We start from the raw sequence: 22,104 nt of genomic DNA on the forward strand, positions 1-22,104 counted from the left end.
GCAGAAGACGAGGAGGGATTAAAGTGCGAGTCGAGTGTCTCTGGAGCGAAGGCAATTAGATGATGAAGCTGTTGTTTGAGTCTCAGGCAAGCACATTTCAAACATTCACTGCCATCAGAGGGGTGACCGGGGCTTGAGCTTATCTGAACATTGTCCAATATTGAACCGGGTAAATGGGTCACAGAGCCGCTGGGTCAAATGATGCCGCAGCCGTCCAGGGGAGCAGGGAATGCTGGGATTCCTGATTAATCTCCAGGCTGGAGCTTCGCGGGTGGTCTCGTCTGTCTCCGTAACCTGCCTTACATGTGCATCTCGACCAGAGGCACTAATGACGGTAACAAGAACTCCTGCATTGTCATACTGTGAGCTAACCCCACGCATAATAACGGCTTAGGGAAACGCTATCGTTTTACCCCTGGGATTGTGGGGGGGGGATGGGGGTCAGGTTGTGCAGACTCTTGAAAGTGGGGGGGAATGAGTAGACTGCAGATGTTTTTTTTTTTTTCTTCAAGGAAATGGGGAGTGGGGATCCCACAGGAACTCAAATAGGCGGAGGATGCGTTTTGCTTTTGATCAAAGCGTGGAGGTGCCCAAACCAGACTGTCACAGGGCTAAATACAGCCCCAGGTGAGGAACCGTCTACCTGACTGCAAGTGTCACAACACAGCACTTCCACTTGACTTCATATTACTTAGAGATAGTTCACAGAAAAATGAAAGTTATGTCATTATTTACTCATATCGTTTAAAACCTGTATGACTGACTTCCGTGGAAATCAGGAGATTTTAGGCAGAACGTTAGCCTCATTCACTTTTATTGTATCTTTTCTGCATGAATTTAGTGAATGGTGACTGAACTGAAACTGAACATTCATCATAAAATCTTGGTGGCCTATTCTACCCATGTTTTTGTATTTATAAAATATATCAACGCCAATACCCTTCTAGCAAAATGGTCTTAAATTTAGCCTGAACAGTCATTATGTTTACATGCAGTATGCTTTGCGCAATTAAAATCGAGCTACAGCAAGTTGTGTAGTCAAGCTACAGTCTTCATTTGTCTGTCCAATTATACGAGTGATTCTCACAAAAACCTGTCAAGAAAATGTCCTGGTCATTTTCATGACAGTCCAGATGTTTTACTTTTACTATTCCCATCTATCCATCCATCCATCCACACACACACACACACACACACACAGTTGAAGTCAGAAGTTAACATACATTATAGCCAAATACATTTAATCTAGTTTTTCATAATTCCTGACATTTAATCGTAGAAAACATTCCCTGTCTTAGGTCAGTTAGGATCACTACTTTATTTCAAGAATGTGAAATAGTAGAGATAATTATTTATTTCAGCATGTATTTCTTTAATCACATTCCCAGTGGGTCAGAAGCTTTGTTAGTATTTGGCAGCATTGCCTTTAAATTGTTTAACTTGGGTCAAACATTTTGGGTAGCCTTCACTTTATGAGCGCTAAACACTTTTCATGTGGGACAAGGATGTGCGCAGAGTCTGTGAAGCCAAATTGCGCTCTGCTGTCCGTGCGCATGCGTCAAACGGGCTTCCCGCAAAACGCAAGCTCCAGAGCAATGACAGGATCAGTGCGAGCACGTCAACCAGGCGCTCCTTAAAATGCGAGCTCTCATGACAAACGCAGAGCAGCTCACATGCATGATTAATTCGGGCTTCCATCGATATCGTTGCGCATGCGACCCATTCTGTGGAAGTTGTAGCCAAGAAAACAGTGGATAGCACAGATAGTTGGAAACAAGTCATGGGTATATAAATACTTTGAATTGGATTAAACTGAAAAATAAGCTGTAATCAAACGATTGATCAATTGTGTGTGACGTTATGTTTTATATTATTATCTGTATAATTTTTTTCAACATCTGAAATACCTTATTTTGTTGTGGATGTCCCAATGGGTATACTAAATTTGGACTTTTCAGAAAGCTTAGTAAAATATTGAAATTATATTTTGGTTGCATTTGAGGGCAAACATTTTTTATTGATTGTGTAAAATAGGCACATAATATCGGAATATCGATCGCAGGGCCCTGAATCGAATCAAATCGTATTGCGGCAGACTTTGAAGTGTCGGCAAATATCGGATCGCAGGCCAAGAGAATCGATATAAGATTGTTTTGTGATTAAACGTCCCATTTACACCCCTAATATATATATATATAAATATATGAGACAAAAAGGAATGCAAACTTATCTTCTCAACTACATATACTGTTTATTAAACCTTTGATGAATGGGTTATCGGCTGACTTCCTTTGCTTTGGCTTTCTATCTTGTTTCTGAACAGCAATCTAAATCGAGAAAATCTGTGATTTGGTGACTAAAAACAGTCGTTTGGCTCCTTAATGTTTCAGTTTAGGAGCCAATGGATCTTAAGTCATTTTTTTTAGTCTGGAGCCCTGGGTAATGAGAAATGGTGGTTAAAATTTGCAAAAGGGTCATGAAAACAACGTCACAATGTAAATAAATCTTAAATGGCCCTAAAATAGGTTTTATTTTCTATATGCAAAATTGGAATAAAATAGTATATGAAATAATATATGACACACTGGGTTAAATGCACGTTGCGCTACATTACCTGTCTTTCGGAGCACGCATGCTTAATGCACCAACCAGGATTACTCTTAAATTTAGATTAATTCAAGGTTTATCTGATACTTGTGTTGCACCAAACTTTAAGCCTTGTTATATAATCAGGGTTACATTTTAACCATCGATTTGATCCTGATCTAAATTTCACAGTAAATCTGAATTAACTTTAACGTTTTGGAGCAACAAGATTAAACACTTTTTTTTAAATCTCAGTTAGGGATTAACTTCTAATTTGCAGCTGGTTATAAAAAAAAAACAAAAAAAAAAAAAAACAACGGACCTATAATTAAACATGAATGGCTAGGTAAATGAACAGTGGATGTGCCATCAGCCCTCTGAGAGACATTTATCATATGGTTTACGTTTATTATGGTCTGAAATCTTGGGCCATTTGGTGTGATGCGTGCTTTCATATTTGGGGTGCGAGTGCGGTGGCTCGTCTCGGTGGCGGTGCGATTCCCAGTCCTTTACATGCGGAGACACAGGACAGAGACGGGTTTTGAGGAGAGTGTTATTCTGAATTTAACAAGAGTATTAACAAGCAATAGGTGATCGTTATTGCTCTTGAAAAGAGTAGCCTGTCGGTACAAGATCCAAGTGGTCCTTTTTTCTTAAATTATGATGCCATATTTTAAAGCTTGTGACACTGTACATGCTGCTGTGACATTTCTTAACAAAATTAATAGTGTATTTAAAATTAAGTGGTGCAACGCAACTCAACTTAAAATAAAATGTAGATCAACAAACCCTGGATTAGCTCTAAACTCTGCATAATTGAATCCTTATTGGTGCAACCCACCCTGAATTTAGTCTGAATTTAAACTTGTTCATGTAAACATACTGTAGCAATGGACACATTATTGGACGGTTGGTCGCTATCTACCTGACATGACATTTTTAAATTGCCCTGATTAGAGAGCAATTAAAAAGTGACAGCAACAAGTATTCTCTTTGCTATGACGACTAAAATAGAAAGCAGAAACAACGATATGACTCCCACATCATCGCTGGTGAAAAAGAACATTCAAATAAACTACTATAAGGGTCTTGTTCAACTACATATGTTTATGACTTGGCAAACAAAGACAATTTGCTTAAGACCAAGTGCCAGATTAGCTCTGCTGGTGTTAAAACACAATCCTGTGCTGTTTGGAATTCTACTGAATCATTTTAAGCACATGATCATGCCACCGCATATTAAATGCACACCATATTCACTAACTTTATTTTATTTCTCTCATTACCTTAACTATAAACCTCTGCCTTTCACACTTTAGCAGTGAGGTTGTAAAGAGTGGGAAAATGGAAGCATAACAGGCTGAAGTGAGATATGAACAAGAGCTAAAGCAACAGGTGCATTGGGAAACTGGGGCAGAATTTGTGTCCTTATCTTTTGAAACCTTGCCCTGTTTCAATAAATGACATTCTATATGCACATTTTTAATGTAGAGTATTTTGACCTCTGTGACCTAAAACGGTGCATCCCTGAACAAAAGAAAAACGGACTCTACCAGTTTTAAATGAAGAGCCCAAAGTTTGCCACAGATTGTGCAAGACCCTAGGTTTGACATGCAGGTGCACAAATGTTAAGAAACCAAGGGGTCCAGGGCAAGAGACTGCAGGAATGTGAGGGATTGAGATATTTGTAATACCTAACTTTAGCCAGGCAAAATTTACTCTACAGCTGCACGCAAATTATACACATAACCTCAGTGCCCTGATATAAATAGTCTGCATCTGCAGAGCTCTTGATGTTTGGCACATTTTGTGTGTCCATCATGGCAGCCTCAGCTATCATTGCTTGACACTAACATAGAGACCATCTGATCGAAAAACAAGCTGTTTTTACACTGCAAACACAACATAGAAAAGGTGTGTTCACTATTGAGGCACAGAGGTGCCAGAAATAGGGCTGGATATCGAAACAGATTTCAGATTTCCTGATTTATTCACAAGTTCTTTATTCGATTCTGATTCATTTGGGTATATTTCCTTAATAATGTCTATTTTGCTTACTAATGAAAGCAACTCACAGCCAATGCTGTCAAATATACAGGAAAATATTAATAAAAATTAAATTAACAACAGGGCCCAAAATACGCAGTTTAATCACCATTTATTTCACAGATATAATATTCAAAACAACCAAAACTAAGGTAAACTTTAAAGTAAAAGATAGATCTTGGGATATGAAGAATCAATATCAACAAAATCAACAATCAGGATTGTTCAAATGAAGATTGTCATTAATCGTATTAAAAAAAAAAATTAAAAATAAAATTAGGGCTGAAACGATTAGTCGGCGTTATCGACAACGTCAACACTAAATACAGAAGCACTCTTGTTGTGGAATAAGTGGAGCTGGAGCAAAACTTGCGTGTTGAGCATCTTTAAAGGAAACACCCCGGCGTCACATCTTTAATGCAGTTATATTTAATGTGTTATAGCTTTATTAAAGTTCAAATAATACGGAAGCAGATCATGTAAATAACTACAAACTCTGAAACTGGCATTTCTCTGTGCAGTCAGCGCCTCTACGAGTTGCGCGAATGTCCAGATCAAAGGGGGAGAGACTGAAACTGCACCTGGCTGATGAACACTGTCGCTCATCCTTCGAGCGTACCCGCTTAATACAGCTAGATTACAACGTGATGGCTCGTGACTTATTGAATCATAATGTGTTACTGTGCATTTCTTATCATGAAGAAAATTGGCAATATGCAGCTTTATTAATAAGAGAGAGTTTGTTTTTTTGTGAATTAAAGATTGATTGAAGTGAACAGAAAGATGAGAGAGGCAGTCTTCACCTCATTATACACTGCAACAAAATACATTTGTGATTTGTTTTGGCTTGTTTTATAATATAAATATCCAAAACTCCTTTAAAACAATGTACATTTTCTTTAGCAGCTATACTGCAGGAAAAAAAAATGTTAACTGAGAATGTTGAATATTAAAAAGCGAATATTTGAGTGTCTCACTTTGGTTGCGTCCCGTTATAAATGTACTGTTTTTAGGTTGCTGTGACAAGTTAAATGTAGTTTGAAACAGAGAAAAACACGTCTTGAGATCTCTGCATTCGGATTTGCGCTCCAAGTTTGTTTGATTGTTTATTAACTTTTAACGCACATGGCAAGCACAGGGTAAACTATAAATATATACAATTTACAAAGATATACAAGACATTTGAGATTAATACAAGATACAAATTCTAAAATACGGTCAGGTGATAAGTTTCTAAATATTTCCATTATGTCTCTGAATAAAATCGTTGTCTGATGATTTCAAAGGCGTTACAGTTCAGTAGGATCTGTTTGATAATCAAAGGGGTTTGACAGGGAAGGCATAATGGAGGTCTTCACCAATCAGAAAAAACCCCTGCTTGAGTCTTGAATGACCCACACGGCACCTGGTGAACACGATTTGGTCATGCCTAGACTTAAAGTTTGAAGAGAATCTCCTTATACTGGGGTTTATTTCATATATCTTATTGTTGCATTCATCCCATTCCGTCTGCCACTTGTTAGAGATATATGTGCTTATTAATGATCTATATTCAGAGGGTGGCATTTGACATTCAGAAATTTCCAGGTTGAGGGCCTCCTTATTGGCCATGTCTGCTCTCTCGTTGCCAGCCAGACCAATATGTCCCAGGACCCAGCAGAAGAGGATACTGAAGTTTCTCTTCTGTAAGAGCTTGCTCTAAGTGTTGGAACGCAAGAACGTGCTATGTTGTGCTGTCTGCTGTCGGTGAGTGCAGTTTATTCTCTGTATAATCAGGCTGGAGTTTCGCTTACTGCCCCCTGGAAAAAACTGGTGGTATTTCAAGCTTGAATTGCTCTGATGGTAGGGTTATTCCTCATCACGGTCCGGGGACATGGTTAATTGCATAATTTTTTTAACACATTATTTTTTACATAATTAATCGCACTGAATTAACATGTTAAAATGATAGCCTTAGAAAAAAATCTATATTTGTACTCAGCCATAGCCATAAAGTATTTACAAAGGAATCACTGTCATGGTAAACTATCCTCGTACTCAAAGGCTGATTGCTGATTCGCATACACAGCCAAACGATAACAAGATGTGCATTGACTGTCATGACAACGGTTCTGATCCCATTCACTTTTTGTCCATAGTTTGTTCCGTTATTAACATACACCACTCTTTAGGCTAACTTTATTTTCAAATTAGTGCAATTCCAGAAACAACTATCTGGAAAGGTTTAAAGGTGAAGCGTGTACTTTCTGTGCCACCAAACGGTATTTGCAAAAATATTGACTGCAAAATGTTTCAAAGAAGGTTTCCTGAACACTACTCCCCCTCGCCCCATCTGTCATTATTTGGGCAAACAGTCCCACCCCAAAACTCACGTCATTGATTAGACCAATGTTGCCATGTCAGGCTGCTCAGAACGCTCAAACAGAATGTTTTAATAGCGTCAGAGTTTTTACACTTTTCTGGATATCAACCTACGGATGGCTTACTTACAGCTGTCTCTGCATTTTAAGCTGAGACATAAGTATTTTAACATCCAAGAGATTGCAAACATCACTTTTAATTTTAAATTTGGCTATAATTCAATCCTTTCTATCATTTACCAAAGCCATAGAGTAAGTTAACAGAGAATGTCTGCTATGCACTCTAGTTTACACCTTCCGGTGTTTCATCCAAGTTGGGGAAAATATCTAAAAACTGAGGGTTGAAGGCAACCACTCGTTTAAGGAACATCTGGGAGACTTATTAAGAGCAGTTCCAGCACCTAATTACCCCGACTCAAGTCTGTTCCTTTGCTCAGTGAGACCCCATCAGCAGGGGAGCCAGAGCGAAAGCAAATTAACCCTTTTCCACTGATGGACCGCTGTCAGTAAGTGTACACACCGACCCGACTGTGTCAAGTCAAGCTGGCCCTGGGTCTCAGCTCTCTATAAAGGGCCGCCAGAAGAGCCACAGGCAGGGCCAGACCCCAAGCTGGGTGGCTCTCGTGTCTGGGCCGCGGCACTCTTCTTTGTCATTAGAGTGGAAGGTCGCTGGCTTCCTTTGTCTCCAATTAGTTTCTCTGAAGAGCGCATCCTAAAAGGGGTTTGGAATAATGACCGTTCATCAGGTCTGGGGATGTTTACAGTGTTCCTTTGAAAACTTCAGAGACAAAAGCAGTGAATCAGCAGAACAGATGGCCTTCGTGAGGGCAGGCGTGTTTGGGTGAACAGCTACGGGACTCGGGTTCAGAGCAGGATGTGTGTGTTAGACAAGAGATGGGGGGTGGGGGATTCCATCCCAGAAGGACTAGGGAAAAGTAACAGGGCAGTAAGGAGGGGATGGTGGGAATAGCTGCTATTGCTAGATCAGAGTAAGCTCAGAGTGTACCATTACAGAGGGAAAATCTTATACCCTATATCATGCCGGCTTTTAAGACGATCATAACTTAAGCTGTTCAATTAACAACCAGGTTTCATTTGAATTCTAATACATACTACTTATACAAACTAACAAACAAACAAATCTTATTAACAGCAGGCCTTTTCCAGGGATATGGAACAAAACAGGGCTTGAAACGTTTATGTTTCTACTAATGCCACCCACACACTACACGACTTTCAAAGTTTTCGGATTGCTGTTCTTTTCACACTACACAACTGTCTGTCTATAATGGGGTATCTTGAAGTTGCTGTGGTTTGCAGATTACATGAGGGATCGGTGACAGGGGGTCACACATTACAAAACATTTCACAAGGAAGAATCCCCAACAACTCTGTCTGGTCTCCAAAGTAGGTTTCACAACAAAATGCACACGAAAAGTGATACAGGAATTGACGCAAGATCACGCGTGAGACAGGAGTTCTCATGCAAAACTGGAGTTCTTCCCTCGAAAAAATGGTAGTTCGCAAGAAGCTTGCGATCCAAGCTGTTTGTGCGCCAATTTGCAGCGAAAAACCAAAAAAGAAAAAGAATATGGAGGAGAGAATGGTTAGGGTTATGCGGGCAACAAGAATTGTCTGTTCAGCAAAGAGAGTAGGAGGTAAATAATTTTGCAATGAACACTGCCTGCTGGTGTTGTGGCTCGACAAAGACATGTTTGTTCTTTGTTTTTGTTTCAAATAACTGAAAAGCTTGCATATGCAAATTTATTCTGATAGAAACTATATTATTGTGCTCACCATACAAACAGATGCATGATAAGTCTGGGTTCAGGGAGCTGCTGTGGATGACGCATCAAAACACATTTCACACTGCAGGACTTGGAGTCGCAGACAGGTCTATATATTTAACCAGCTAAATATCTCTCGGGCATCTGCGAGGCATCGGCGCATCTCTCAGATCGCGTCTTTGAAAATTCACACAGCGATCGTTGCTCCCGTGAGCAAGCACCGATTTGCGTCTAATTTCAGGCTTTTGTCGCCGATCTTAACTGTCGGCGAGTGGAAAATCAGGGCTAAAATCGTGTAGCGTACACTCTGCAAAAGTGTCAGTGGAAGGAGATGCTTAACCTTCAAGAAATGTTGTTCCTCCACCTCAAGGTCAATTTAAACATAGCACAAGATGTTTTATTTGATTAATTTTGGGATATGCCTGAATAGTTTAAAACCCTGATTTTTATACAACAAAAAAATTAAAAATCATTAAATAAATACAGTATATAAATGAAATTCCTGGATTTTAGGTTCCAATAAAATAAAATATGCCAGAATGAGTAACATGGATAAAGATTTAGACTAAATTATGGCATTATTCAGTAGGAGCTAGCAAGTTTGGGACCAACTTACACCGATCAGCCACAACATTAAAACCACCTGCCTAATATTGTGTAGGTCCCCCTCGTGCCGCCAAAACAGCACCAACCCGCATCTCAGAATAGCATTCTGATATGATGATATTCTTCTCACCACAATTGTACAGAGTGGTTATCTGAGTTACCGTAGACTTTGTCTGTTCGAACCAGTCTGGCCATTCTCTGCTGACCTCTCTCATCAACAAGATGTTTCCATCCTCAGAACTGCTGCTCACTGGATGTTTTTAAATTCTAGAGACTGTTGTGTGTGAAAATCCCAGGAGATCAGCAGTTACAGAAATACTCAAACCAGCCCATCTGGCACCAACAATCATGCCATGGTCCAAATCACTGAGATCAAATTTTTTTCCCCCAATTCTAACATTAACTGAAGCTCCTGACCCGTATCTGCTAGATTTTATGCACTGCTGCCACACGATTGGCTGATTACATAATCGCAGAGATGATTGTTGGTGCCAGACGGGCTGGTTTGAGTATTTCTGTAACTGCTGATGTCCTGGGATTTTCACACACAACTAGAATTCACTCCGAATCAAGTCTTTTGATGATTCTGTCTGCCACTGCTTGAATAAATATTTGCAATTAGAAAGATTAAACTGCTCGATGTCATGAACTAGTTGTGTGCATTCATCATTATCTTGCAGTTCTGCACTTCTGAATGCGCAACGAGGATCGCCCTGAGACTCCCAAGCTCTCTGTTTACATTGAAGCGCATCATTCTGTGTTCAGGATGCGTATAAGCTTTTTGTACCATTCTTTATTGGATCCTTTCTTATTTCTTACTTTGATAGTTTTGTGCATTAAAAACGTTATAGTTATTTTTCCTTTTCATTTGTTGAATATCCTTTAGTTACCATGTTGAAGTGCTGGGCATAGCTTTCGAATATCTCTCTGAAACGAGTCTAATCGGTGTCTCGTGCCCATAACGGAGCCTAATTATACATTCTCCTCAACACTGACTAGTCAACTAATCTTTCAAATAACCAACCAACTAGTCGATTAAAGTTTTGCACATCCCTAATTTGTATAGTGTTTGCCACTGAACATAATTTTAAAGCCTCTTCACAGAAAATAATGCCTCAAATCCCCCTGTGAGCAAGCCAAAGATGACCATAGAAAATGAACAAAAACTCATTTAAAAAAAAAATAATTACAAAAAAAAAAGTTCTGAAAGTGCCAATGCCATATTTTCTCAGCTTGTAAAAAAGATCAAGACACTGACATGCAGACACATTACACAAGGTAAGGAAAAGAGCAATGGGCACAAGTCTGCCAAGTTTAGAAATATTTCCTGAGTTCCATAAACTTGGCAAGGGCATAGTGAGAAATAGAGATATAACTACAGGCTTTGAGGGATGACTGACTCATTTTCAGACAATTACAGGCAGTAGATTCCATCCATAACAGCTGACTTGATCCACTCTGGTGCACATATGGCCAAATGTGGTCATCTGACAAACTGGGAAGATTGGGCCACATTTCCAATTAAAAGATTTATACAGAACAACAACTAAAGATCAACACTAACTCTACTATGGCTACTTTCACACAGTCAATGTTTGGGATTGACAACTGCATTTACTAACAGGTGTGACCATCCTGTTCATACAACAGCTTCTCCATCCCAATGTAAACCTCCTGTAGAACTCAAGAAAAATATCAGCTGTGCTGTTTGACACATTTTGGTGTATGTGCACTGGATGCCTTTGTCTCCAATTAGAGACTCCTGCATCTTCAGGTCTGCAATATAAATGCTCTTCAGTAAATAAGGGTAACCAGAGGTAGCTGTGCAGCTGCTTGCTGTTGTGTACTATTGGACGCACATTTGAAGGCCAATGGAATCTTGTAAAATCTCCAGGGGCTCTCTCCTGTGACCACGCACCTGTGCTTCGATGAAGGGACAGAGCTTTAAAGACAACAGCCGAAAACCATTCCTCAAACCAACCTTCACCCCTCAAAGAACAATAAATGCTTTGAAAGCCAATCTCTTGAGTAAGTAACACAGTTTATCACCCCCTGTGAAGTTCAAAGGTAACGTGCCCAGAACACAGGTCTGGAATTTTCAACATATGCAAATTGAATCAAAACAATGAAAAAAGATGTTATCTGTTAGGGGAAAGAAATAGTAACAGATGCTCTGATGTTCTAAGCGGAAATGTGTTCACCTTGGGCAGCATGGGAGTGGCCCTCTTGCTCTTCTTCTCAGAGGGATCGTCTAGCTGGTCAGGCTCAAACGTGTAGAGCTCTGTAAGTTCATTCATCGTAAAGTGACGTTCAATTTGCTGCTGATCTACAACTCGGAAAGACAGTGACTGTTTGGCGATCTGTCGGTCATAGATCTTCTCCTCCATGGTTCCCTGTAGAAATCAAAAAATATATTGAACATCAACATTACAACTTCATGAAATGTCCATCTAGACAACATTTTTACATGTCACAGAAATACTGCGTCACACAAAAGATGTTCTAGACCTCAGGCAAATTTAATGTATGCGAAAAATTGGAATAAAATTGGAAACAATTTGCGAATAAAACAGCATTTCCAACCCATGTTTAAGAGAACGGTCACTACTGGGGAAATTGGTGCAAAGTATAATTCAAAATGCAAGCTGAAGTCCCTGTGGCATCTATGTTCTGGTGTAAATTCTATAAGAATATATTCGGTAAATGTGTTTCCATAGTTGTTTGTTTTTTTGGTTTTCTTACCAAACAAAATTATCCACTTCAAGCAGGTGTATATGCTTTTTTATGCACATTTTTTAAACTTTATTTGCATCTTGGTGTTTCCATCAAGTATTTTTTGTGTGATATCCCAAAATTTTCATAAAAATACATAGATGGAAACCCTGCTAATGTTGGGTGAAATGTCATTTATAAATGTAGGTATATTTTATTCAATACTGAAAAATGCTAAAAACACAGATCCATATACACTTAACTATTTCACCAAGTATTTGAATGTGCTAATAAGTTTTGGGGCTTAGAGTTTTGTTAGCTTAGCAACATGCTAATGTCAGTGTTGGATTAAACGGAGCATTAGTCAGGTGGTCTTGTGCATTTCAGAAGGTCTATTTGTGCCTGGGTGAATGGCTTTATTAGTGGAGTTGCTGCCCAAGAGATGGTTAGGTAGCCGCCTCTGTAGACAGCAGCTTGTTTGATTTTCTATTAGACCTGATTATGAGACACATTTGCCATTTTGGGTTCACATGGAGTGTAAAATATTCTGACATGAAAACTAACATAAACTGAGCTAAATGTCTCACCTGAGCCAAAAACCTGTAGACAAACACAGTCTTTACTTGACCGAAGCGATAGACCCTGAAAATACTCTGAATGTCATAGGATGGGTTCCAAGAGGCATCGAAAATTATGACCCTGTTTGCAGCCACCAAGTTGATCCCGAGAGAACCAGCTCTGGTTGAAATGAGGAACAATCGACCCCTGTGGAGAGCAAGAAAACCACATGGAAATCTAATGGAAACAGAGTGGTTCCAATGTTTTCTAAGGTTTAAATGCCAAATGTTTGGTTTGAGGTTTGGAAATCTTAGACACAGTCATACTGAAATCACTAAACATTCTCAGCTTGAGATCACAGCATTAAGTGTCATTGATTATGGCAGTCCTGTAAAGTTACATTCAGAGAACAGGGTAAGTGGACTTGACAGCTGCTTGCTACTTCAAGAGGAATTGTATTTACCGAACATTACTGGTGTCATTGAACTCTTCAGCCCATTTCTTCCTGGTTATGGCATTGGTGGAACCATCCAGACGGTAGTAGTCAATATTTCTGAACCACTTGCCATCACCTTCAAGAAGAAAAGACAGCACAGCCAATCAAAAAAATATATATTTTAGCAGGCATACAGCAGTCATTGCAGGGGAAAGTATGCACCCTTGGTAGGTTGCAGAGTACAGGGTACTTGTGTTCAGCTTTTAATGCTGTGGCCTCCCACACTCGTGTTCATAACAAACATTTCAGTATGTTTCCAATTACTCCTCTGTGATCTTTTCATTACAAATTGCAAAGCCTTAAGCAACATTTTTGGCGAAATAAAAAGTCAAGGTCTAATCATTTTTTAAATGAAAGCAAAAACAGCTGCTAGGATTTAATTAGGAACATGACCTTATTCCAGAGGCTTTGTGTTTACATGCGCATGTTTGAAAGCTCTCAACCCAGATTTGAGTCAGATGTGTGTGCAAATATAAGATGAGCATCCATGTGCCACTGGGGTTTGCGCTCACTTGACAGACTGTTTTTAAAGTCAACATGAAACAACGGTCGCAACTGATTTTACTTCAATAATATGACACATTTGCGATTTAAATTAGGATATTCAAGAAGAAAAAATTGCAGCGGAACGTTTTTTTTTTTTTCCATCAGGAATAGATTGGATCATGAGAAGTGGTTGTTCCATTCCTGAATGTGAGTTTACAGTCGATTGTGGAGGACTACTCTCCTTCTGAAAAACAACCAACACTTACTTTCTAGGAGGCATTTTAAAAACCCTGTAAAATCAATATGAAAGTTTTGCTGCCTTTAGTCCATATCTATTAGCTTTAACCCTCATGTTGTCTTCCAGTCATTTTGACCCGAAGAGGATTTTCTTTTGCCTGAAAATGCTAGTTAAGGTTATCCTTTTGGATTAAAACTTTCTGACTTTGTTCACAGAGGGTATCAAAATGTCCCCCCAAAATATGTTTAAATTTTTTGTGGGGTCCCCCCTGTTACACTTTTGGCCTTCCCGGTCAAAATTGACCGGCCTTTAAAAATTGCTTAAAAATCTCTCATTATGCTATATTATTAACAAAAATTTGATATTTTTGTCAACTTGTTTTCTTTCAATTAGGACAGGTTTTGTATTTCTGTTTGAAACTTACTGATTGTAGGCCTCACTGACCTGAGCGTATGCACCTAATTTGAGTAAAAAAAAAAAATAAAATAAAAAAAAAAACATTATTTGTGGATAATTTTAGCAATATGAAATAAAATGTTAAAACATTTTTTAGTATTTATCACACTAGTGTGCTTTAATGTTTAACCTGGAAGTTTGCTTTGAAATGCTTTTATTTTGTACAAAATGGCAGTCACACTTGTGGTGTTCCCAAATGGGGGGAGATCAGAAATAAGAGAAAAAGTTAGCGTTCAGGAGCATGTTGAGCGCATTTGTGCACGTGTGCTTGCAAACATAAAGGCCTCAAACCTGTGCATGTGCACATACACACACAAACACACACACACACATGCACACGTACACGCACAAACTCTGATAATTACATGCTTTCTTTTTCACAGGATTTTTATCCTACCCTGAACTTCATCCAACATTCATTTATCCATCCAACATTATCACAAACACACACACCTGAACTTTCCTTGCCCCACAGTGACCCCTCTCCAATTGAATCTTTCTTTCATCACACCTTTCAGACAAAATATTATGACAATGTGTTTTGGAATCTTCATGCTCTCACAAAGCAGATCAATAGCCGCTTTTCCACTATCGGGCCAGTGCGAGCCAGGTCTATCAACTGTCCAGCCGGGGGCAATAGCTGGTGCCAAAAATCACACACCTCGCCCATTTCACAAGCAAAAGGGGAGGTCAAGCTGAGGTATCATGTAATCTAGAATGTTGAGTTTATATAAAAATGTAAACTTTAGCTAGATAGCTAGATAACTTAGCGATAACAACTCATCGACTGTAACTACCATGATGTCCCGAGTGGTCTCTCTACTAACAGCAGGACGATGTCCCAGCACACCGAACCAAGGAAAGTTATTTCTTTGGGCATTGCTTTGTCCATTGTGCTTTTTAACTAATTCGTACTGTGCTCGCATTTTCCACCCGAACCTGTACCATTGTGCGCTGGATACATATCCTGGCAAGTTCAATGAAACTCTGCCTTTGACATTATATAATACAAAACCTGTTCCAATTGAAAGAAAACAAGTTCACAAAAAGATCTAATCCAATGTTTGGTGATAATATAGCATAATGAGAGATTCATAAGCACTTTTTAATAGGCCGGTCACATTTTAACCAGGAATTACCAAATTAGGTAAACATTTTTAAGACAGCACAAGGGTAAAGGTCATCTATATGCTAGTGTACTTCTTAACGTTGACAAAATTTGTTTTCAGAAGATGTAAGCATTTCAAATCTGCATTCTCTCTTCCGGCTAAAAAGTCTCAGGAACATCCATGATGTCACAGAGGTCGAGAAACCTTAAATTCCAATCAAATGCTTTCTAGAATGAGAACGCACCCTCCTCCTACAACTGTTCAGTATATATGGCTGTGTTCTAATTGGTGCCTTTGCATGCTGTTGGGTCGTTCCAAACAGAAATTTCCAATAAGAATTGCTTAAAAAGTGAGTTCAGACTGACTGTTATCACCTTTCAGCCATCTGAAGCTCTCACAGTGGAGGGAAATTGTCATACAAGGGAAAAGGGCATAGAGATTTATAGGGCATAGGGATCAGTTGTGAAGAACCTAGGTGTACTGTTTGATAACACTCTTAAATTTGACAAACAGATTAACTCAGTTGTCAAATCTAGCTTTATTCATTTAAGATTACTGGCCAAAGTTAAGCCTTTTCTTACTTTTATTGATTTTGAGAAAGTGATTCACACCTTTGTTTCCACACGATTCATCATTGTCTCGTCTGCAAATGGTTCAGAATGCTGCTGCTAGGCTCTTGACGGGTACACGCAAGCGAGATCATATCTCCCCCATCTTGGTCTCTCTCCATTGGCTGCCGGTGCAATCGATTTAAATTCTTATTATTTGTTTTTAAATCGCTGAATGGTTTAGCCCCATTTTACCTTTCTAATCTACTGCAGCTATATAATCCCACAAGGTCTCTTAGGTCCTCTGAACAGAGAACTTTGATTGTTCCCAGGTCCAGGTTAAAGCAAAAGGGTGACGGGGCTTTTGCAGTAGCTGCCCCAAAACTCTGGAACAGCTTACCCTTGTACATAAGAAATGCCCCTTTTTTACACATTTTCAAATCACAGCTGAAAACTCACCTTTTTTCTGTGGCATTTGGTCCAACTGAGTTTAGTTAACTATTAATATTTTACATGTTTTAATGATGTATGTTCATTGGTATTATCCTTATACAGTGTTTTTTACTTCATTATTGTACAGCACATTGGTAAACAGTCTGTTGTTTTTAATCATGCTTTATAAATAAATCGGCACTGACATAGGGATGATCACTTCTGAATGGGATGCGCCAGTGCGAAGCTTTACACGAGGAAAATTGATGGAGTTTATGTATATTTTTTGTGCAGCCGGAGGTTTCTTGGTATGTACAGTTTGAGTAGGTGTTCTTTATTCTTTATGCTAAAGTACTGTTATTCAAAACATGGATATATTATCTCTTACTTGCTTGTTTCTCATTCATCTGCATTGGAATTATACAACGATTCCAGCCTCATCTTAAGAAAAGACCATGAAGTATTTGCATTTATGGGCTAGTTATGGATTAATGTTGTCAGTTAGTTCATCCATCGGTTCTCAAGTTTCTGAAAAAAGCTGGCCGGATTTGAGATCAAGTTTCCCCAATAAGCGGCTTTGTCATGAGCAGCATGGTGGAGAGGGATGTATGTGTGTGGCTGTAAACTAAAGCCTATTGGCTATTTTTTAAAATGAGCTCCAGAGATCACAACCATCACTGCAACATTCCACCGATCTGGGCTTTATGGCAGAGTGGTCAGATGGAAGCCTTTCCTCAGTGCAAGACACATAAAAAAAAGCACCTAAAGGACTCTAAAACTGCTTGATTGAACTGTTTTGCCTCAATTCCAAGTGTCATGTCTGAAGGAAACCAGGCACCACTCATCGCCTGTGCAAAACCATCCCAACGGTGAAGCATGGTGGTGGTAGCATCATGCTGTGGGGGTGTTTTTCATCAGCAGGGACTGGAGAACTGGTCAGGGTTGAAGGAAAGCTGAATGCAACAAAATACAGAGATTTCCTTCATGAAAATCTGGTCCAGAGCACTCAGGACCTCAGACTGGTCTGAAGGTTCACCTTCCAACAGGACAATGACCCTAAGCACACAGCCAAGACAACGCAAGAGTGGCTTAGGGACAACTCTGCGAATGTTCTTGAGTGGCCCAGCAAGAGCCCGGACTTGAACCCAATCGAACATCTCTGGAGAGACCTGAAAATGGCTGTCCACTGATGTCCCCCATCCAACCTGACAGAGCTTGAGAGGATCTGCAGAGAAGAATGCCAGAAAAATCCCCAAATCCAGGTGTGCAAAGCTTGTCGCATCATACCCCAAAAGACTTGAAGCTGTAATCGCTGCCAAAGCTGCTTCAACTAAGTAATGAGTTAAGGGTCTGAATATTTTTGTCAATGTGATCAGTTTTTTCTTTATAATAAATTTGCAAAGTTATCAAAAATCTGTTTTTTGCTTTGCCATTATGGGGTATGGAGTGTAGATTGATGTGGGGAAAAAAAATAATTTAAAGCATTTTAGAATAAAGCTGCAACGTAAAATGTGAAAGAAATGAAGGGGTCTGAAAACTTTCTGAATGCACTGTTTGTCAAAACACAAAATCAAACTGCACTCGTCACAGTATCCAATTTATTTTTAAATCTATTGTTATTTGCTATTATTGGCTTAACCTGTCTAAAATTAACTGACATTATATTCTTGTGTTTAATATTGGCAAGATTTTAGGCTGCATAAGCTTCAACATTAGGATACAACAATGTCTAAATAGATATTTGGGTTTTGGCTAACATTATGTTCCCCACCTGCGTGACATCAAAAGAAAATGAAAGTCTTTTCAGAGACGTAGCTATGTTTCAAATGAAAGATTACGAAGACAAACCTTTTTTTCTTTGGAATAACATGCACTGATTAATCACCAACAATTAGACCGGGAATGTATATTATGAAGTAAATATGGTTATTTTTGATTTCATGTTGACTTTAAGAATACGTGGAGTATGAAAACCCTGTAGACTTCTGTGGCTTATATTCTATGAAATTCAATCACATGCAAAGGCTGAAAGTCAATTTTTTATAAAGAAAACACAAGTGTTCATAGAGCAGCGAGAGTTTTGCAGGGTGATCTAGGGTAAGGTAAAACATTCCTAAAACTGCAATAATTAACTGAATACCAGCATGCCTCACTGGCTCACCTTTGTACGGCGAAGGTTTTCCTTCCTCTTTGGCTCGGCCTGCCAACTCCAGAAAATCTTCAATGAGGTCCAGAGAAATGAGAGACTGACTGAACACCAACCTGAAGACACAAATCGCATGATCCATCACATATATGACTAGAAGACATGAATGCCAACGAATTCTGCTTCACAGAACCATCAATGAGAAATATGTGCAGTAGACATAAAATACTTTCAGAGAGCAGTGAAATCCTATACTCCACCCAGAACCATTTTAAACAGCATTTTGGCAATTCTTTTATAATTATTACGCATGCAGCTTTTGTGATGCAGTATAACTTGAGACTACATTTGTCAAAACGCAGGACGATTTAATATGAGCTAGTAAAGGCAAAAAGGTGATTACAACTGGGCAAAGGCTTGGAATGGTGACCAGTTATGGGTCCCAAGATATAAGATTTTTCTTTAAACATTCATTTGAGTTTTAACCTAAAATGTTGATTAAAAAAAAAGAAAGTTTATGAACACTTAATGCTTCAACTACCCAGCTGCTGCAACAATAAAGTAAATCTGGACTCACACTTTTTCTTCCAAGTCCTCAGCCATGCGAAGAATCTCAAACAGAAGCGAAATTTTTGCAGAATGCTCCAGCACCTCAGAATCAGCCTCAGTCACAAACTCTTTATACCAGTCTGGTGACGGACTGCCAGGACCTGAGCTTGACGTGGCCCGAACTGAGGGAAACAAAGTCATATATACAGAAACCAAATCACTACAAATATATGCATATACAGCACACAAGTGGTAGCTCAGCGGTTAAGGCTCTGGGTTACTGATCAGAAGGTCGGGGGTTCAAGCCCCAGCACCGCCAAGATGCCACTGTTGGGCCCTTGAGCAAGGCCCTTGACCCTATCTGCTCCAGGGGCGCTGTATCATGGCTGACCCTGCACTCTGACCCCAGCCTAGCTGGGATATGTGAAAAAGAAGAATTTCACTGTATATGTGCAAATGTATAACATGTGATAAATAAAGAAAATTATTAATTATTATTATTAAGTTATCGAATAGCATTCTGTTTCACTTCTGTCCAGTACGGCACTTCAAAGAAGCAGCTGTAAACGCACATAGAAATGGGGGAATCAAGAATCTAAAAGTATCGAAGGAATACTGTGAGGAAACACTATCTTGATCACAACATATGACTGATCCAGCACAATCCTAATGACATAATATTTATGTTAAAAACAAGGCCAGAGTCCTACAGTAATTACATAGGCTCATCTGAGGAGATCATTTGGTCAGTATGCTCAGTCTTACCCTCCTCCACAGGTTCTGCTCGGTTCCTTCCCTCAGGGTTTCCTCCTCGAGAGCTGGTGTTCCACTCTTTGATCACTTCCAGGTCTTCACTGTCAGACTTGTCTGAACTCTGCTCTTTTCCTTTGCCTCTTTTCTTCTTCCTGTGCATGTGTTTAGGGATTTAGATCAGTCAAAGAGTTGGAAAACAGGCCAATTATAGAGCCAAAAAGAGCAAGAAATTCATCACCTTTTGGGCTTTTCATCTTCAGAGGTCAAACTCATAGAGGACTCCTCTGTTTCTGAGGCAATGAACTCCTCCATACTGTCCTCATCAAAGTAGCCCTGTTAGTATGCAGGAAACAGTAACAGATGTCAATGAAAAACACTGGATGCACCACAGAGTCCTAGGGGGTACAAGTGCTTGTATATCACAACAGAAATTTACTTCACAACAGTTATTTTTGCAGGAAAATCAACCCCACAAATTTATGATATAATAGCAATAATTGCTATTTTTAATAATCAAGTTAATTAAACATCCTCTTTAGCTCAGCCTCCAGAAAATCTTCCTTTAAATACCTCTGCGGACTGTGGTATAAACGGTATAGAAGAATCTCTACTGGCTGACACATTTGTCTCGTTGAACAATATACACCGTCATACCGCCCAACCCTACAGAGGCCAGCTCCTACAACATATACTGTAAAACCAATGGATTTTATGGTTTTCTAGGACTTAACATAATAAACATGGCTTAGATAACCTAAGTGGCTCTTTAAAAATGTTTCACATGTGCACTGAAAGCAATGACTTTAGTGAAAGTTGTAAATTCCCCATGGTTGTGTTTTCTAAGCAGTCTGCAGCACAGTCTTTATTCCTTCACCTTGTTTTCTTTACTGATATAGTCCAGCTGGAGGCACCACGGATGGGTCCAGATTCTGCTAAGCATCTGGAAATCCTGGAAGAGTTTGGTCCCCGCACGGCCTCTTCCACCTTCCAAGGCAGAACCCACACCTGTTTTGAGGGAGATGTTTTAGTGCCCGTTGCTGGCCTAGTTTCTGACCCAGCATGCCAGTGAATGGGGCACCACAGCACCCTAAATCCTGAATTCAGATTAGCTGCGAGGATTAACTGAGCAGATAAACAAGTTCTTAGGACTGTGAGAGGCTCTTATTGCCTGTTTTCACACTGAGACTTAGCAATGCAACAAAATCCTCCACTTGCAGATCACAAAAAAAAAAAAAAAAAAAAAAAAAGTGCATTTGTAACAAAGGGTCTGTTTGAAGGAATAGTTTACCCAAACATGAAAACTCTTATCATTTACTCATCTTCCTGTCATTCCAAGCCCATCTGACTCTCTTCCGTGAAACACAAAAGGAGTTATTTTAAAGAATGAAAAAAAAAATGTACATTTTAAAAAATTATTATTAGAGCGGACAGAAATAACATGTTAACTAGTGGTCAACCAATACGGGTTTTTTAATGGCCAATGCCGATATCCAGAGAGCAGGGTGGCCGATAGGCCTATACAATGCTGATATATTACACAATTAAATATAGTGAATAACAAACATAAAATTGCAAAAAAATATAAACTCTTATTTAGCACAATATTTACTCAATTTCACACAAAACTAAAAATAAAAATTTGTATTTTAAATGGTAGAGAGCAGTTTCTTCAGATTTCTGTTTAGTCATCACATTCTAACAATTTATTTGCACATGAAGAAATTGTTAATATATTAGAAAGGAAATAACAGTACACACAGTAGTCCAGCAACCAAGGATGGCATGTCCACATTAGCAATCGCATTTACTCAAATATTGAATCAAACCAATTGTACATATAATGCATAGTGAATAAGACATTTACTTATAGCACACATAACGCGCTTTTACCTTGGGCTGCATCCGAAAACATAGGCAGCTGACTTGCTACCTTGCTTCCTAATCAGTTAATGGCTTAACTGACAGCTGTTTTGAATGAATGGAACTCTTAAGGAAACTGGTCTCCGAGCATTTTAAAAGCACCATATTTTCATCCTACCTCCGTATACAGCCTCTGGAGGCACCATTTTACAGTTTTCGGACGCAGCCTTGAAGTTGCACTCGCGCGCTCGTGCGGATCCAGAGCGAGCAGCAATCTCCTGACAGTTTAAATGGCCTGGATCGCCTGCTTGGATTGTCACAGGTCAGACTGTCATGATTTGTGAATGAAAGGAACTTTTGATGCTGATCCTGAAGT

The 22,104-nt window shown here is 39.2% G+C and overlaps 1 protein-coding gene across 2 annotated transcripts in view; it reads right to left on the reverse strand.

The window, feature by feature from the left end:
* The window catches only part of atrx (ATRX chromatin remodeler), a 73,671-nt gene that overhangs the window by 14,054 nt on the left and 37,513 nt on the right, over positions 1–22,104 (reverse strand). For both annotated transcript variants that reach the window (XM_051649424.1, XM_051649425.1), the window contains exons 23-30: positions 20,743–20,873; positions 20,107–20,201; positions 19,881–20,020; positions 19,144–19,297; positions 18,582–18,682; positions 13,119–13,227; positions 12,685–12,862; positions 11,587–11,778 (exon numbers count right to left, since the gene is read on the reverse strand). In XM_051649424.1, the coding sequence (XP_051505384.1) occupies positions 11,587–11,778; positions 12,685–12,862; positions 13,119–13,227; positions 18,582–18,682; positions 19,144–19,297; positions 19,881–20,020; positions 20,107–20,201; positions 20,743–20,873 (1,100 nt within the window). The remainder of the gene's footprint in view (positions 1–11,586; positions 11,779–12,684; positions 12,863–13,118; positions 13,228–18,581; positions 18,683–19,143; positions 19,298–19,880; positions 20,021–20,106; positions 20,202–20,742; positions 20,874–22,104) is intronic.

Source organism: Myxocyprinus asiaticus, chromosome 22 (genome assembly GCF_019703515.2).
Source record: "Myxocyprinus asiaticus isolate MX2 ecotype Aquarium Trade chromosome 22, UBuf_Myxa_2, whole genome shotgun sequence".
NCBI classification, from domain to species: Eukaryota; Metazoa; Chordata; class Actinopteri; order Cypriniformes; family Catostomidae; genus Myxocyprinus; species Myxocyprinus asiaticus.